The sequence below is a fragment of the Neopelma chrysocephalum genome, unplaced genomic scaffold (genome assembly GCF_003984885.1).
Source record: "Neopelma chrysocephalum unplaced genomic scaffold, ASM398488v2 Primary Assembly neopelma1_23, whole genome shotgun sequence".
In the NCBI taxonomy this organism is placed as follows: domain Eukaryota; kingdom Metazoa; phylum Chordata; class Aves; order Passeriformes; family Pipridae; genus Neopelma; species Neopelma chrysocephalum.
Genome location: NW_020897691.1, coordinates 11,690,834 through 11,710,329, shown reverse-complemented (window position 1 = coordinate 11,710,329; position 19,496 = coordinate 11,690,834). Strand labels below are relative to the sequence as shown.

Here is a 19,496-nt window from a genome sequence, read left to right as displayed (position 1 = left end):
CCACTATTCTCCCATACTCATGACAGCCTTCTGAAAGGATTTCTATTTTTCAGTGTATATTAATTAATTACTTCCACTCATTCCAAAGTGAACTGTAATCAGTAGGGAGCTCTTCATCATTCTTTGAAATGTTTAGCACCCTTAAAATGACACCATTTGTTACACTTTTAGGAAGCAGCTTATTGCTCTAATTCCTTCTTATGAGATTCAAATTTGCAGGTTCCATTCTTCATCCAGTCATTACCAGTATTTCCTTAACATGGCTCTAATTTTATGACGTGTGCTTTAGTCATTAGCTTAGGTACTGATCTCCTCTGTGCACAGTTGAATCGGTGTCTAATCTTCCTCTCTTTTTTCAAGGACAAAATACTTATCTGCAGTACCAAATTAAATGTCTCCCCACATATTTCACTTCTATCCTTCCTACAATATTTTTATTGTTGTTCTTGATATCAAATTACTTTTTTAAGATCTCAGCTTGGCACTTTCTTTCTTATAATAATTTCTCTTTAATTTCTGTCCATTCCAAAGCCTCATTTCTTTTTCACAAGTTTCAGCTACCAGGAAAGATTTTTCCTTCTCTCCAAACAGGAAAACAAACACAGCTTTTCCATTCTGTTATGTTTTGTATCAGCTACCTGAGATGCTGAAGTAGCTGTCAAACCAAATCTAGTTGTTGTGTGAGCTGTGAAACCAGTAAAGTTTGCTATCCTGAAGTATTTCCTATATCCCCGCCCCATACTCATGCAATTATTGCAGCTTTTCCCAGGTCCTCTATAATCTCATTATCTGCAATACCATCAGTTCTCCTTCCTGACCTCTAGTCTTCCACAGTATTTTGAGTAAAAAAGTCCAAAAGTAATTTACGAAAAACGGAAGTACAAAATGGTCCTAATAGAAAGTCTATGTTATCATATAACAAAATAACTTTAAAGCATCAGTTGAGTACAAACTAATGTTATATTTTTCTTGTTCTGATGCAAATCCATAGGTCTAGAAAACAAGCGCTAGTTAATTTGCTCATATGTGATATTAACTCTGAAATTATAGATGCAACATAAATGCTAGCAGTTAGTATTTCACTAGTACCCAAGCTTTATTAGCATTCAGCTTCTTATGCAAAAAAACCAAATAGCCTGCCATAGGAACCCAAACACCTCAAATAACTCATCTTGTGCTGACAAATTTCAAAAATAAATAAATTTACATACACTAATATATGACAGCAAAAAATTCAAACACAGAATCAAAGTAGAATACACCCAATCAAATATCAAGAATAAAAATGTAGTTGATACACTGCTGATGATATTAATCATTGCAATATTTAAGAAACCTAAACACAGAATTATGGATTATACCACCTGAAACAGCTTTTGAATTTCCTATGTGCTTTAGAAGGCAAGAGTCAAAGCAATAACGTCTAGATCCAGTTCACCAAATAACAGAAAGTCTTGGTAATTCTGACATTCCAATGAAATTAGGCAATCAGCAGGTCTGTACATCTGGAACGCAATTTTTAATTTACTCTGGCAACAGACTGTATGTTGTAGCCCACAACAAACATGGTTGCAAGTGTCAAACTGGGTTGAAAATCTGTGTTTCATGCTGACATAAAACGGTAGTAATACCAACACCTACAGCTTCCCAGGAAAAGCCAAGTGATTCAGAAGCTTCTGACAGAACAACACAGACACCCAAATCTAGCAACTGGCAACTGACAACTTCTACAATTCACGTGATTTTTTTATTTTATTCTTACACTGTCATATATGTGTTTTCACATGTAAGTGAAGCACATTGATGTATATGCCATGCATGTACGCATCAACACTTTCACAGCTGATGCACTGGAGACTGACAATTCACATTTCTATACCTTTGTGTGCTGAAACTCCCTAAAGCCCTTTGCAAAACAATAAATAACCTACCCAAGGAGAAACAGTGATAGGTCATCAATACACCAGTGACTTTCTGTACCCAGGCTTAGCAGCCATTCTAAGTACAGCAATACATCTGAAGTATGAGTGCCAATTAATCTGAATAGTTCTGCCAGTGAGGGATCTCTTATACAATCACCTGCACTACTACATATTGCATCTGCGGCTCTTTGATACCACTGCAGAAGGACAGCAATTTCATTAAATCAGTATTTGCACTCAGTTGAAAGGCCAGCAGTTTTCCCCAAGTTCCCCAATTGTCTTAAATGTGTGATCTTATGCTAAACCCTGCCTATGGGAGTGAACTGCCAAATGCACATACAGGATAAACAAAAATATTTATAAAGCAACTGTGGCTGCACTGGTGGAGATAGCAAAGAGCAAGTTGAACCTGTCTTTCAATGCTTACTACTGCTCACCACAGATGAACAGCCCTTTGCATTTATTGAAGAGAACAGTTCCCTAACTTTCAGTAGTTGAATTTAAGACACCTACTTATAGTTCTTACAGTTGCTCTTCTGTGCTCTCTGCTCCTCTTTCAGCTTTACTCGTTTATGAGTTCAGTGGTTTGGAATACACTTCTGTGGGCTTTCTGATCTGGAACCACCCCTCCAGCAGCACACACCTGGGCAGACACAGCAGCACATGGAGCAGCAGCAGCCCTGTAGCTATCCTCCAGGGGTCACAATTGGGTTACAAATTCTATCAAATGTGATGACTGTGCAGCTTGATTTAGAGCAATTTATTCACATCCTTCTTCATTAAGATTCAAATGGAATAAGTAAGATAGAAATTGAACAGATACAGAAATTGTGCATGGTTTGCTTCTGTAGTCAGTAAACATTTATTCACTAGGCACAGCTCTCTCTCTCGTGCTCTCTCTCTCATATTCTCTCTCTTTCCCTACCCTTCCTGCTTGCTGTTTTAATGCATAATTAAGAAGGTCAGAATTAATGAAGCAGTGTGGAGTAAAGTTCAAGGTATCCCCAGGCACTATTTATTCTATTAGATCTCAGGCATGAACATCAGATTGGCAGCATTAGAGGCAGAGGCAGTGTAGCTGGCAGCAGTCCAGGAGAGAAGCTACCAAGGGATTCTTACCTGCAGTGTCAAGTCATTGCTGAGCTCCCTCCCTGCAAAAATCACCCGCAGCTGGTCGGCTGGAACTCCCTGTCGCTGGGCAACTGCCTCCTTCAGCTGGAGGATGCTGGCATCTGAACCAACCTCCACCGGGAAGCCATGGCTGGAGTTGAACCTGACAAACACTGAACAAGAGCAAAAGAGCTTTTTAAGTGAGAATTTCTCATGATGTGTTTGTACTAGAGTGACTACGAGAGGCTTACTCTTCAATTTCAGGAAGCATGTACTATTTTCAGAGAAAAGCTATTAATACTCCCTCGTAGCATTTTTAAACTCATCACAGAATAGTTAGTGATCACTAAATAAAAAACATTAGTTTCCCCTTGGCAGTGTTAGCAATTACAGAGAACATTTAGAATCAGAAGAAACCCCACTAGGCAGCTGCCTAAGTAGCTGCTAACTGGCACAAAAGATTTTCAGTTCAGTCCTAACCTTTGCAGCACATGTGCTTCCTGTGCCCCTCGTGTTCCTCCCCAGCGCATATATCAAATAAATGCAGGAAACTGAGGTATGCTCCAGAGCCAAAATATATTAAATTATACAAGAAAAAACAATTCCTTGCTACAAGGCAAAGCACAGTCATATAAACTGGTTTCCCACTGATATAATTCTACAAAAGTAATGATGGAGAGAAAATCACATGCTAGAAGACATCAGAATCACAGAATTCTGTGTTTGGGAATGTTGTATTACAGCGTGGTCTTTTCAGAGTTCACTAAAATATCTGCAGTACATAATTCCTGTCAGCATCCACCTTCAGTGCAGAAAATCACTACTGCACCAGTCATATCATTTTTAGAGCTGCAGCAACCAGTTCATACATCCAGAGAAGCCCAGCAAACAAACTCATAAGCTTCCTGACATTCAGCTGACAGAATTGTTTTTCATAAAGAGTCTGAATGTGCTCATTGAGCCCATGGTCAGAGGAATGACTACAAGAACTCTGAAACAGGAAAAAGCCTCATTACTTCCATATCAGTCACGGAGATTGTACTAACAGTAGACATGTCCCCAGTGGACTGCTTCGACCAACACCTTCACAGGCAGGAAGCAAAGAATTAGCAAAACACAATATAAAACAAAAAAAACATTTATATCAATTAGATAGTGGGTACCTGTCACTTAAACTGCTTGGGTATTGATTGCAACAACCAGTCTTTTTAAAGATTTATTTCCCATTCCCACTGCAGTGTTTTAGCTGAAGATGTTAATCCTTTGCATTTTTGTTGACTGACAAAAGCATAAGTTCAAAAGTATTTATCCAGTTTAAAGAAATAACTATTTTTAAAACTGAAAATTGGAATTCTATGATTTTTCAAACATATAGTCTGCCTGACAACTCCAAAGGTGTCAGATACTTTAAGAACATTTGACTATGGCTGAGAATGCTGCCACTGTTTTGCTCAGCAGACAGTGTTGCAGGTATTTGCAATTTCATGTCTTCAGTTCCGATCTGGCTAAGCTTTAAGGGAGAAGGCCAGATACTAATACAATTTAACACATCATTTCAAGTTTTGCACTTGAAAGCACCCTCTTAATGTACTAAAATACAAGGTAAGATTGCACAGTGCAGTGTCAGGCTGGTGCCCTGCCCTGTGTTATGTAGCCTCCTGCAGTACATCTTGGTTTAATTTCTACTTAAAGGTGTTACGGAAATAACTGAAGTGTGTAAGTTGTATATTCAGACTGCTCAGAAAAATCAGCAAAATTTGAATTTTATTTTGATTATTGTTTGGAGAGCAAAAGAGGATGTATATGGCAAAAAATAGTGACAGCTAATGGGAACTGAACAGTTTCCATCTTTTCAGGAACACTCATAATGCTCCATTGTAAATAACATTATCTAGGCCAATAGCAAAATATATAGTTAAATCAATGGGGAAAATACTTTTTTAATATGCTATGCTCTGACTATCTCACTATGTTAATATATATATATTTTTTTAATACATATATATAGGTTATGCTCACATACAGACATAAAATGCATACATGTGCCTCTCCAAGAGTCCCTCCTAACTAATACATAATCCTCTTTCTCCCTAGTCTCACAAAAGCCAGTGCTTTTCGTTTTGGAAATGAAAAAAAAAGCAAAACCAAAACTCCAACAAAATCAGAAGGTGCACTGACTCTGCAAATCACATCTAAGAGGAAAGTGCTTGATAAAAGAAGCATAAAAAAGCATAATTGAAATTAATTAGAAAGCGGTACTTGTTTTTAAAGACAGTATAAACCCAACACACTTACTGGAAGCTTAAGTCAAATTTGACATCAAAAATCCCAACATCTTCTCTCAAATAAATGTATTTTTATTCACTTACAAGAGGTATAATCCCCATTGTGTAGGAGGTATCAGGAGTTTACTATCACAATTCTTACCACATGCAACCATCGAAATGAGTATGAATGCAACATTTTGTACTCCAGAGCACAGAAGAGCACAGAAGCCTGAAGAATGTTAGAAAAATGCCAGAAAAATGCTAGAATGCCAAAATTTTCTTGCTGGAAAGTTCTAATACGCAGATATTTTGCCCCTAAGCACTTTTACTCTATTATATAGTCTGCAATCCACCAACTCTTTTTAATGTAAAAGAACAGAAGAGAACTTTGCTTACTTGCACAGAGCATAAAAAGATTAAACACAAAAATTCAATCTGTGGAATAAAATCAGAATTTCATAAATATAATATTTCAAGCTGTCTTTTTAGGAAAAGTAGATTTCTTTTCTTTTTGCCATTTCACCTCAAAAATTAAATAATATTCTTAGCAACACAGGTTATTCAAGAGATCACAGGTGAAGTTATGAAGACATTTGAGACCTCTCTAAAGGAAGGATTTAAAAAGAGTTGGAGTTTAAAGTTTTGTCTGCTAGAATTTAAATAAATATTGGCTTAACAAGAGATCAGAGAATTTACCTGAGGCCTAAACTGCTGACGGAAATCCAAAATAAATAAATGGAGTTACTCAGATACAAGTACATGGGGCAGGTGTGTAGAGGAGCTGCAGAACTGCAAGTGAAGGCTGGAAGAAAGCTCGGGGGATGGCACCCGTCAGGATCTCAACAGGCCACATTTCAGAGCCCTGGATTCAGTAGCCTTTCTTCTTTGGCAAGCCATATCGAAAGTGCCAAAGATTTAATCCCCATTGTTATCCAACAGGTTTTCCAGTTCTGAACGGAGAAGATAAATATAAAATGTTGGAGAAGCTTAGGCCTTGCTTGTGAATAAACTGTGAAGGCACAGTCCTGATATACAGAATCAAAGCAACTGAACTGTGCCAAGAATGAAAACAAGTTGTAGATGTCTTTACATTGCTACATGCAAAACACAAATTTCCTTTTTAGTTTTAACATAAAATAGCCAACTCATTTTCTTCCTAAACTAATGAATCACACACAAAAAAAAGCTATAACATACAACATATTATCTGTGGAAAAAGAATGCACATATTTAAACTTTAAGATCTTATTGCCTAAGATCTAATTCTCCATTCTTCCTATAGACAAAACAAAGAATGTTACCAAAGTTTAACCCAAAGACAGCGTGAAATACGTGAAACTTCTTCTATTTGTAAAAGCCCCTTCCCTACTGAGGTCAGATAAAAAGTCCTTTGAGATGTATTTTCCTAACAATGGGGGGAAAAAAGTCTTGTGACAGTGTTTGTGGTGATCAGATTCTTTGACTCAGCACGGGACTTGAGAATACATGTCTTCTTGGGTCAAAAACCTACATCTAGACTATTTCACACTTGAAAGTATCATCCTTTCCTTTTCAGTATTAAATTTGTCTCATAAACCATGATTAATAATTTATCTAGTACAGCTGACCAATTTAGTACCAATTAAAAACAGGAAAACACACAGAAAGGAGAAGGTAGAAATCCAGAGAACATAAAATTCTTGTCCCTCTGGTAAAGTATCGTGGAACTGTTCTGGAAGTCCCTCTGTTACCACACAACTGTGCATCACCGTTCAAGGCACAGGCTGAAGGCAGCTGTTCCAAGTACTTTTTTTATTTCAATAAATAAAATAAAACCATATAAAACATATTTTTTGGATCCCTGGGGCTCTTCCATCTTCAATCATACAAAATATTGTTCTAGTATTTTAATCTTTAGATTTAATTAGCTTTAGATGCATTTGTAGACATTTTATAAACTCCCAGTGAATATCAGTTGCTGCCTGGAATTTCTACAACCTAAATTGTAGAAATGCAACTGTAGGACATATGCAGTGTGAGAAACTAGCAGCAGAACACAAGATAATGGGATGGCACTACATCATGTTCCACAACTTTTTATTGTTATTTTCTTCTTTTCAGTGTGCTAAGGGAACTGAAAAATGGGAAAGAAGTAAAGCAAAAGACTAAAGAGGAACAAAAACCAGAAAAAGATGAGTTGGGGAGACTCTGAGAGCTGAGGTCAGGAGTGGAAAGGAATAGCTCAGAATTGTATTAACTTGTAATTGGTTTGTATTACACAGCCAGTCTGCACATGTTAATGAAAGTCCAATCAAAGGGTTAAACAACTTTGTGCGAAGTTCTTCTAACTTTGTCTTTCCACAGCAACTTAAGCAGCCTGGAACTGGTACAGTCCTTTTCTTCACAGATCTGTGTATCTAAGTTTTGCACTGGAATAGGACACCTTCCCAACACCTTTTGCTCCCCAGAGCACTGGAGAGCAGATTGGTTCGGTCAGCTCCACTTTAATTTCTACTCTACTTCCATTACATGAAGTCTCACTTTGGAGGCTGTCACTGTCACACAGTTCTGGCCAACTGGCTTGCCTAATTTTTTCCTGACATAAATATGTGATAAAATCTCATCATCAATAGAATAACCAGTCCCATAGCAATTCATGTATCCTTTTCATCAATTAGCAAAAATATCCTCAGCTCCCTCCAAGAAAACTCTTTAACAGATGTCATTTCTTCAAAAAGTTGCCAAATTCCAACAAATTGGAGCCAAGTTGAGATAGCAGGATCCTGAGTCTTGATGCCCTTGCACTGAACATCCTGCCAACAACTCCCTTCTTCTTTAAAGAGGGAAATCCAATTACAGAACCTCTGCTGTCTACAGAAGGAGCGAGATAGTGTCTCAGAGACAAATGATTTCACACATTTCAGCCTGTATGGCTGAAAATCAACAGCTTGAACACTACCTCAAGATGAGTGGGTTGTCATTGCAGATATCGATGCATTGGTATGACATTTTCCAGGCAAAATGCCCTGCTGTATATTTTGCACCAAGTCCCGACTGACAGGTATATGCAATGAAGTTAACCATGACTTAATGAGTTACCACTCACTGCTGAGCCATAATAACTGGAAGCATTAGACCTCCTTGATCATTGCATTTGTGAAATAAAATTAATGCACATTAATGTAAGCCAACATCACAGCCGCAGCAGAAAAAAAGCCTACACAGGCAATAAGTGGCAACTCATTAAGCTAGAGTAATTTGGTTGCTTCTGATCATTTGTAAATTACCTTCACCTAACGAATGATTTTATGATGTAGTCACACATAGAGAGCAATGTAGTAATCAAACATAAACAATGTCTATAAAACCCCATCCTTGGTGAGGTTATTTCTCTCCTTTAGCAAGGAATAAACTCTCTCTGGGAAAAATCTTTAGTCATAGCTAATACCAAACAAATATAATAAAAAAATGTTCCTTGATCACTAACTCAAATTTCAAGATTGGCATTTCTGATGGTTTTATTTACTTTTTAGATAAAAGTCATGATTGGCTTTTATTCAAACTACTGTTCAGGGAAATTGAGACAATATTCTCCATAAATGCTTCATATGTACCCAATGACTGTTTCCTACAAAGTCATGAGCAGAATGGAAAGGGTGAGTAGGGATAGGGCACTCACTTCCATCACAAGATTTCGGGGGCATCATATCAAATTTATATGAGCTAGATTCAAAAGTGGCAAAAATGCTATGTTTGCCCACAATGCTAACAGCAGACCTTCTGGAAAACTCTTCCAGAGAAGTGGTAGATGCACAATGTATAAATTTGGCTCAAGGGGAAAAAAACAAATAGGCAGTTTCAGGTAGCTCAGTAATCTCTCTACTGGAAACAAAAGGATAATATACACTAGTATGAAATAAATACTTTATGTGTAGGTTTTGAGCTTAGAAAAGCAACATCTTTCAGTCATATGCTGAGCCAAAGAGGAACTTATGACTGCAAAGAAGGTAAAAAATAACAGATACCATCATATGATTTTTTTTTTACTTATTCTTAAGAAAATACATTTTAAAGCTCCTGTCATTTCAGTTAAAGATAGCTGGAAGAACATCAGGGAGCAATATCATCTATGCTTGCCCTATTGTCGTTCTTCAGAAGGGTCTCTCTGCTTATGGTCACTTCTGTAGACAATAATACATGGGGTTTAACAGTCCCTTCTTCTGAACGATTATGGTGCTCTTTTGTAGATGTCCTGGGTTTGTATCTCCATACACGTACTCCAACAGAACGTAAGACTGAGTAAAATCTAACCGAGTAAAATGCTACCAACTAATCCAAACCAAGAACAGACGCAAATAAAAAAGACAAGAGTTCAGCACTAGTCTCTTTTTTGCCTCCAGAGCTATGCATGCATATGCAGTTGCTTTCTTGTATTGCAGTGAGACAATTTTTAAACTCAGCAATTCTCACAGTAACCTAATTTTTTTCTAGGAAGTATGCCTCTTAATCCAAGACACATGCTAAATTTGTCCAGTAAATTATTTCCTGTGATTAATTCACCCACTTTTACTATTCTCTTTAAAGTTGGAGGAATGCATAGCTAGCTAACCCAACACTACAGTTATGTTGGCATTTCCTTTATAAGTCTCTTAAAAAATGCTATTTTCCTAGCTATTTTTGCCCTGATTTACTGGTTGCTTAAGTCAGCACAAAGCTGCCATGAACTTCCTTGATACAGAATCAACCTAAATTCATTTTTCATTTTAAATAGATGCATACTGTTCTTTAATGTGCTTGGACATGGATAAGAGTCTTTCAATTCCACATATTTCAAGCTCTATGCTACAGCTTTCTGCATTAATAAGAAGTACTACATTTAAAAATAAAATGTATACTCTTGCAGTTGTTAAATTACCCCTGTCCTGTGGAAGAATGGGTCAGTATTTTTGCAACGACTGCATGAGTTCAATGAAATCCACAAAAGGATCAGAAAATCTCAAGTAGGACTATTGCAATAACCTTAAGGTCGAAAAAGGAAACAACAAGGTGAAGACTGCAGTAGGGAGATTCCACTGCTTTACCAGTTACGCTGATTTGCAGCTCCACCGGAAATTTAACATAATTTTCTTATAGTATCTACATTCTGCTAAATATTAGAAAAATTGTTGGACAGCTGAGATCCAGACAAAGAAATGTATAATAAATATGGCAGCTGTTACACTTAACTAAAGAAGGAGCTTTCTAACGTCATGAAGTTTATTAGATGCTCAGTATGGGACAAAAGAAGTGTAAAAAATTTATAAAATCCACATTATAATATGGTACTGAAATGGTAGCTATACCATTGGAATGACTATGTAGAAACAGATTAGTTCCACATACAAAAAAAAAAAGTCCCAGAGAAAACATATCTACATACTCACTGACTGATATGAAAACCTTTGGTATCACTTCGATTAATTTCTAGAAGAGCTACTACAAATAAAAACAAGCCAAAACTCAAAGGAATAAACATCGTTACAGTCCAGGACAGTGGGCTGTACAACTAGTACATGGTTGTACTCTGTACAGCCATGTGCACTGCTTGAAGGGAGAGGATGAAGCCAGCTACTCTGGAGAACAAAATCATAAGGGTTTATTCTCTTGGTGTTTACAGGTCTAATGTCAGCTTTTGAATATTCAGGATTCTTTGCTTTTACTCATCCCATTTGAGGGGATCCCCGTATCATTACAATCATGTCCTGATTTGTTTTAAAATGCACAATGTGCAAAAAAAATTGTATTTCTTCACAGAGCACTTCTTTTTAGGGCTATATGCTGCAGCATCTTTTTTTCCTTAAGTATCTTTCCAGTTTACCAATTTTACCAATAAATAGTTCTCTACTAGCAGAAAAATAAGATTTGATGTTCTGGGACAGTCCTGTCCCTGTCCTTCACCTTTAACACTACCTTATCCTACTCCTTTTAAATTGTGAGCACCATCTCTTTTCCCTCAAGTCTTCTCTTCTCACCAGTAAAACTACAGCAGTGGTACAGCAGGCTTAGGAGAACGTTTTTGCTCTACAGAATAGCCTGAAGAGATGCTACCAGGGAGGACACTGCAGGCACCACCAGCCCTGGCTGTCCCTGCCTGGTTTTGCTGGGGGCTCCATACTCTGCCCAGGGTCCCCAAGGTCACAGCCCCTGCCTCAGCCACAGCTGTTCCATGCCCAAACCAGCCTGCTGCTGTTCCTGCCTGGGCTTCTCGCAGAGCCCTGACCTGGCACAGACCTGATGGTGGGTCTCTGCTCCGCCACACAGTCCTCGGCCACCCGCAGGAACACGCAGATCGCCTCAGCTCTCCCACCTCCTGAAAGGCACAGGCTGTTGATACTCCTGAAACAATCTTAAAACATCCTTAGCTCCTTACCTTTTAAAAAAATGTGTACTGTTCCAAAACATACAGCACTTATGCAGCAATTTGAAATTTACCCTGACAGGTCCAGTGTACATTCATTTGCCAAAATTACATCTGCTACAGATGTAATATAAAGATTAGTTAAAGATCCTAAATAATTACAGAAGCTTTAGTAAAACTATCTTATCTGTTTGCTCCCTGGAAGGAAAATTTAACTCCTTACATGAAAAGAGATCTATAAAATGATGAGTTGCCAAAGAAATTTATAATTGTGTCATAGAAACGTGTACTCAGCTTTTCCTCTGAATTAGTTAAGAAAAACCAAGTTCCTGTAGCTAAGCTTAAAGATTTACCATATATCAAAGATAATTTTCTCCCTATTGAGTTTTTCAAAACTCTTCCCACCCATGTTTGGTTTTTTTCCAACATCTACTTTTGCTATCTATCTCACAGCCAAATAGCAAACACCTCTTAAGTCCCTGACACAACAAAATACACTGCAGCCAATTTTGCCAGGCAAAAACATATGGCCCATAATGACTGCCAAAAATAGTATGTCATTCCTTCCACAAAACTGCTAGTTAGCTGGAAAAGAGAAACGCCATTTAAAATATCTCAGTCACACAAGAATCCTACAGATTCACTACAGTGTCTGAACACATACATGTGGAGAAATTAATTGGGCCTACTTAAAAAATACATAACAGTCATTTCCACCCCCCCTTAGATATATTAAATGTATAATTATATATATATATGTATGTATGTATGTATAAACCCCCCAACTCAACTCAGAATGCTGTTATTTCAGTACAGAGTGAAATTCTCATTCACTGAGCAGACATAGACATGAGTTTGCTGAGTAAGATGAGAGGCTCCAGTTCACAAAAATGCTTACTGGGAACATGACTGAAATACGATTACAAATACGAAAAATTAAAAGCTCCAAATCATACTCAAATGCCAAAATACAGTAGGAGGTCTCAAACTGGTAAATGATGTATAGAGTATATCAGCTGAATCTGATGGGATAAAAGTTGTGAAACATTTCAGATACAAGCAACTTTGTTTCTGCTTTGTTGTCTGATTTTTTTTAAACCAACACTAAGCAAAGCCAAAGCATGTATATATTATAGATATGCACAGCGAATACTGAAGACCATGTGGAGCTATGCTGTGACACAAATTTGCTGAATATGTTTCTTGCCACTTTAACAATTCTCTGCCAATCTGTTTTGCTGGATTTCCTTTACTGTCCAATGTATCAGCACCTTTGAGGCAGATGACATAATGATTTCTCTCTCTGGTAGATCTAGGTCCATAGCTGATACAAAGTTAGATATTTCAAGGCCTGCAGGCTTATAATTTTGAGGTATATTTCACTGGAAAGCTAAGAAACAATTGGTTTTGTTTGTTTGTTTGTTTTTAATTAAAGACTATGACAGCTATATAAAGTAATTCCATAATTTTTTAAATGGAGGCCTCATAATCTGAGGTTTTAGCTTATTGCCATGATAGAATAAAATATCTCAGATATCAGAATAAGAAGACTGTTTATCTAATTCCGGTCATAATTACCCTGGAACAGCATTTTCCACTGGCACATGTAATGTACTGAAGGCAAATGTTTTCTGGGTGTGTATCATTTTATGAATTTCAGATAAAGAAAATTATTCAAAAGATTTGCTATGTCAAAAGCAAGCTACACATAAATTAAAATGTAAAATAACAGCTGAATTGATGATGACAGGATGAATCAGTTCCTTCTTGGTGAACTGAAAGTTTATTTAATACAGTTTTTAAGTTAAAATATCCATTTCATTAGATCAAACTGAATATATTTTCCCCCTGAAACAGAAGCTCAGAATGCAAATCCAAAGAATTCTGAGCAAGGCATGAAGTCAAAATTTCTGAACACGGAGAAGACTAAATCTATGTTTAATTACATATAATTCTCTATACATGGGCTATTTTCTGTCTTACATTATACATGGTGAAGCTTTGTGAGAGGTAGCATCTAACCTTTGTAAATGGGTCACATTGCTACCAAGATGTATCTGCATAGCACAGTTCCACAAATTCTCTTGCAAAAATTCTGGTTTGCACACTTTACATCCATGGGTGGAAGACAAAAATGCACCATCATTTCTGTGAAGCATATGAGGTACACTATAGTTTGAAAGAGCTTTTCTGAACTTGGTTTGGTTTTAAAGGCTGATTGTGCTGATCGAGTCTTTTAGTTCTCTGAAGAAAATGTGGTAGACCAGTAACAAGTTATTATTTTGGGCTGTGTGCTGTGTTTCCATTGTCCCTGTTGTTAGGAGGAATGATGCTAGAAGAGTAACTTGGTCTTCTATGTGATTTTCTCATTTTCAAAACATATTTTAAAGCCTGAAAAAACGGGCAGTCTTTTTTGATGAAAAAATTACAAGTTCTTCGTTCTGACTACAACTATTCCTAGAAGAAGATCCATCTCAATGTCACAAACACCTTAATACTTCTCAAGATGTCCTTTCTTTCTGTCTTTCTGACAAAAGGCATGCAGCTGCAGCCCATCACTCCCTGTGCCAGTGCATTTGTCAATTAGCTGGAAGGAAATCGCCCAGTACACAAAGCTGAGCTTATGATCAGACAGGAAATTATGGTCTATTATGCAATTTTATTCTTGTCTGTGATTGACTGCACATCAAACGGTCACTCAGTGGCAGCCACTGACACTTGATAAGGTAAAAATAGTTTTGTAAAACCAGATGGTGGAAGCAAGACACCAGTAGATCAGGAATGCTGAGTCTACTATACTTTACATGAGAAATAAACCAAAAGGATTTTAACAGACAGTGGTCCTTTACAGTATATTAACATCACAAATGGTATGGTGTTTTCAGCAGAGTGGAAGTCTGCCAAATTCTGATCACCATTTCCCTTCACACCCTATTTAGAGTGGTACGGGCATCAGTACTTGTAAATATGTAAATTTTTTCATAGTATATGCTCCATATATGCTCTATCAGCATATGAAGTTATGAATACGAATAATTCTGTATGCAAATAACCTCACAGAGCTCAATAAGACTTTTTATATTTTTTTACAATGTTTAGGGAAAAAGTGATTGTGATGTATAATGTCAACATACCCATCTTAGTAACACATTTTTTAACAACTTATGAACCCAACAGTGTCAGCTTAGGCAAGTGATAAATGTGTAAAAAAAATAAAATCAGAACAAGGTTTATTTAAATAAAGTCATTAAATATTTTAAGCCAATCATCCAGTTGAAACCACACCTTTGTAATGGCATGTGGAAGCTCTGAATAGTGACTGAAATTAAAAAATAAATACTGTGGCAAGCTAAAGGGCCAAAAACTTTACAGAACTAGGTAATTTGGTCAGATATTTAGAAATGTATTTGGAGGAACTTAGCAGCAAAGTTAAATTAGTTTAGGAAGAATGAGAATTCTGAACAAAAATTGCTGTTTTAAACTGTATCTCAAGCATTAGGTACAAATTGGACAATGTTCTTGGAATCCTCATTGTAGAAAAGAGAAGTAAAATATGGATTTATTTCTCCTTATAAATAACTATCCTACATTAAAAAAAAAAGTGCTTTTCTTTAGGTTCTCCTTCCTCCAAAGGATTAATCATAAATGGTACAGCTGGATCACAACTGAATAGTTAATAATTCTCAAATAAAATAATAATTCTCATTATGGAAGAAGGAAGATACATTAGTAAGAAAAATACATTCATAAGACTTAAAGCCATTATTTATTTGTAACACACATATGGTGGTAATTGCAAAACAGCAATATTTATCATCACATAGATGAAAGCCTTATTTTCTTTCTTGAAAAACTCCAGGAGACATAGCACATGATTTCCAGAGAATGGGGGGGTTTCTTTAAATTTGCTAAAGACACCGTTATTTAGTCAATAATGCATCCCATGTAAGATTTTTTTGCATGATTAATGCAACTGAAACAGCAACAACAATTAACAGTTACACTGTTAGTGAAACTGTTTCCTTGCCATGATAAACAACTTCTGTAAGGATATTACTTCCAACAAGCAGAGCAACTAAGAAGTGTATTAAATCAGATTTAAAAAGGAGTGTTACCTTCCCCAGAATCCAGCTTTCTGAAGCCTGCATTCTTAATGTGCTTTACACTCCGAAACCTCACTGGCCTAGTAAGAGGCAGGAAGAATTTCTAGAATCCTACAAGTTTCTGGCTTTCACAGGTTGTAGGAGCCTGGACTGCAGGCTAATTCTAGGCAACTAGTGGACTTGGGCTACTCTGGATATTCAAGAGTAGTGCTCTGGCCTTTCCATGAAAAACCGTTTAACCTTTTCATTGCTATTTTAGCAATAGCATTGACATAGAAATGGATGCCTTGCAAAACACAAGGGAGCACTAAACACAATAATTTAACAAAGTGATAATCTTTACCTGGAAATGCCAGGAAGACCCAGGAGACTTCAGAAGCCTGAGGTGTGTATCCAGACAACACCAGATAATTACTCTGACTCATAAAAGTTTACTGGAAAAACATAGTAAACAAATTTCAGTGCACAACAGAAAAATGTGAAAGAGAGACAAAGGGAATAATGATGCTAAGAGAGAACATATAGGAAGCAAAAAGAAATAAATCAGAGGATGAAGAAAAGGCTTCTCCAGGAACAGAATCGTAGAATCATAGAATGATTTGAGTTGGAAGGGACTTTAAAGATCATCTAGTTCCAATGCCTCTGCTGTGGGCAGGGACACCTTCCACTAGACCAGGTTGCTCAGAGCCCTATCCAGCCCAGCCTTGAACACATTCAGGGATGGGGCATCCACAGCTTCTCTGGGAAACCTGTTCCAGTGCCTCATCACCCTCACAGTAAAGAATTTCTTCCTAATATCTCATCTAAACCTACTCTCTTTCAACCTAAGGCCATTCCCCCTTGTCCTGTAAAAATACCCTTTTTAAAAGTCCCTCTTTTTTATATGCCCTTGTAAACAAGTCCCTCTCCATCAGTCTTGTAAGCTCCCTTCAGATACTAGAAGGATGTCATCAGACCACTCCAAAGCCACCTTTTCTCCAGGCCAAACAATCCCAAGTCTCTCAACCTTTCCTCATAGGAGAGGTGCTCCATCACTCTGATCATCTTGGTGGTCCTTCTCTGGACTTGCTCCAACAGGTCGATATCCATCCTGTGCTGGGGACCCCAGACTGGATGCAGCACTCCAGGTGGGGTCTCACAAAGGCAGAGTAGAGGGGCAGACTCACCTCCCTCAACCTGCTGCCCACGCTGCTTTTGATGCAGCCCAGGACACGATTGCCTTTCTGGGCTGCAAGTGCACATTGCTGGGCCACGTCCAGCCTCTCATCCACCAGCACCCCCAAGTCGTTCTTGGCAGAGCTACTCTAGATCTGTTTATCCCCAGCCTGTACTGATACTGGGGGTTGCTCCAACATGTTGAACTTGGCCTTGTTGAACCTCATGAGATTCCCATGGGCCCACTTCTCAAGCTTGTAAACTCTATAGTTCAAAAATATTTAGCACTTTTCTTCAATGTGTTCTGCTCTCTTAGAGCTCAGTGCACCTCTTTTTGCCACCTAAAAGAACTGTGAACCTAGAATTCTGCAGTTAAACTGATTCAATAGCTTTTCAAGGGAAAAAAAAAAACAAAGGAATGCTTGCACAGTTTGTAATGCTCCAGTAGAAGAGAACATTTCTTTCTGGTCCCCTGTAGATGTCTTTAAGAGAAGCTCATGCCAATATAATACATCCAACTTGGATTCTTCTAATACTGATGGGATAATGGAACTTTCTACTCAGAAAGTGTCACCCCTTACATTAGTTTTACCTGAAAGAGTAAATTAAATACATATATATTTGTAATGACATAGAAACTCTTCCAAAATACTGAATTAAGCATAGATCTAAAAATCATTCAAAATTCGAAAAAGCAGACACAACAACTTGGACAAAAATGGAAAACAGCTTTACACGAGCTAACTGAATTTTGCAAAACTCTCTCCTTTAATATATCTATACTGATGTAAACTCAAATTTCATACTGTTATTGCAATGATTTCTTGAAACAAGAAAAGACTCAGAAAACTGCATGAAAAGATGAAAACCAATCCCAATCCTCTTTTGAAGGACACAGCTGCTATGTCTTTAATTACCACACATGCTTTGCTATGTCTTTAATTACCACACTTTGCCAGTGCAAGCTTTGAGAGCACCAAGAAACAGCCAGAGACCAGGAGCAGAGCCGACCACATTACAACCTCTGCTTCTGGCGACATCAACACAGACCCCCTGAAAATACAGGAGTTTACGTGAAACACATTTGAAATGCCAAAATACTGTGCAAAGATCATCTGGGAGTTCCTTTAGGAGTCACTTGTCATATCTATATTACCTATAATTAAATACAGCCCTTATATATATATATATGTACTATATAGACATATACACATGTAACATACTGTGCATGTATGTATATGTTTATAATTAAAAGGAAAATTTCAAGAGTCTGTATCATTATGAAAAAGGCCAACAGCTGCAACAAATCTTATTTTCTGGATTTAGAAAACTTCCCATCCATAATTCAGTTAAAAAGCTCATCATATCATGTATGTGGACTGGCTTGCTTATTCTACATTGACAGTAACTGAAGGAGAACAGGGCACTCGTTTTTGGCACCACTCAGTTTGACTGCATTAAATATAAGCCCAATTGTTTAAGAATTGTTGAACTACTCTCCTCTGCTGTGAGAAATGCAAGCACCTGTACAGAGCGAGATGGAACACCCAATGCTAAAATCCAAATGCTAACCTTTTCTGAAGAGTGATATGGAGAGGAATGCAGTTCACTAAATCATGTAGTAAATATTTCTGTCACTAAGTAACATAAAGAGGAATATGTTTTGATCATTTTGACATTTTCATTAAATCTCTATTTAACCACACAGTTTAAGAACTCTGAAAAATCATAGCAAAATTATACAAAAAAGCTTTTTATTTTAAAAGTGGAGCCAAAAGGAATACAGCAGATATAGTATCAACAGTCACGACCCCATTAACCACACTTCAAAAATACTGGGGCATCAAGAGCCACAAGATTCATCCCAAGTGCTGGAAAGACAGACACAGGGGCTGCTCTAGGTGTGCTGTAGTCCAGGAGAAGGACATTAGAGTAGCTTTAGAGGGCTTCAATTTTTATTCAATTATGATGACGTTATTAACCTATTTATTTCCTTGAATATTTACTCTAAAAAAATCACCACCTTCTTTTTTGTCTGATCAGTGTTATGCTTAACGTCAGCATCCACAGTGATTGCTGTAATCCTGACAATTGCCTGAAGAAGTTCTGATCTAGTGAACTATCACTTCAATTCACTGCATGAGACACCCCACTGTGTTCATGTGTGCAGAGAACCATCAGCCCCACTACGAATAAAGCTTGACTTATTTGTAGAAGGGGGAGATTCCTTGCAAAGGTCCCAGTGAGGTTGTGGATATTAAATTAGCATTGTGCATTGTTTTGAGAAACTGTGATCAATTATTAAACCCTTACAGTGGAAGAAGACTCAGAGGAGATGGCCAAGGGCAATATGCCCCCAAGGCTCATGGCAGGATGTAGGGAGTGACTGGTGACAGCTGCTGCAGAGAGCTGAACTTGGCTGCATACAAACAGGCCCAAAGGGTAGCTTTGGTCTAGATAAATATATCCGAAGTCAGTTTAGTGGAAAGCAACTGGTTATGTTAATTTAATGAACCAACCAATGTTCATGCACAAGTTAATTCAAAGAGAGCAAATTTCTTCC

At 37.5% G+C, this 19,496-nt stretch overlaps 1 protein-coding gene across 5 annotated transcripts in view; it reads right to left on the bottom strand.

Moving 5' to 3' along the window:
- The window catches only part of PRKN (parkin RBR E3 ubiquitin protein ligase), a 726,716-nt gene that overhangs the window by 593,293 nt on the left and 113,927 nt on the right, over window positions 1-19,496 (bottom strand). For 2 of the 5 annotated variants that reach the window (XM_027686963.1, XM_027686956.1), the window contains exon 2: window positions 3,042-3,205. In XM_027686963.1, the coding sequence (XP_027542764.1) occupies window positions 3,042-3,205 (164 nt within the window). Of the gene's footprint in view, window positions 1-3,041; window positions 3,206-3,283; window positions 3,302-3,512; window positions 3,569-19,496 lie in introns of those variants that run through there. The other 3 variants (XM_027686979.1, XM_027686952.1, XM_027686970.1) reach the window with 3 other exon arrangements.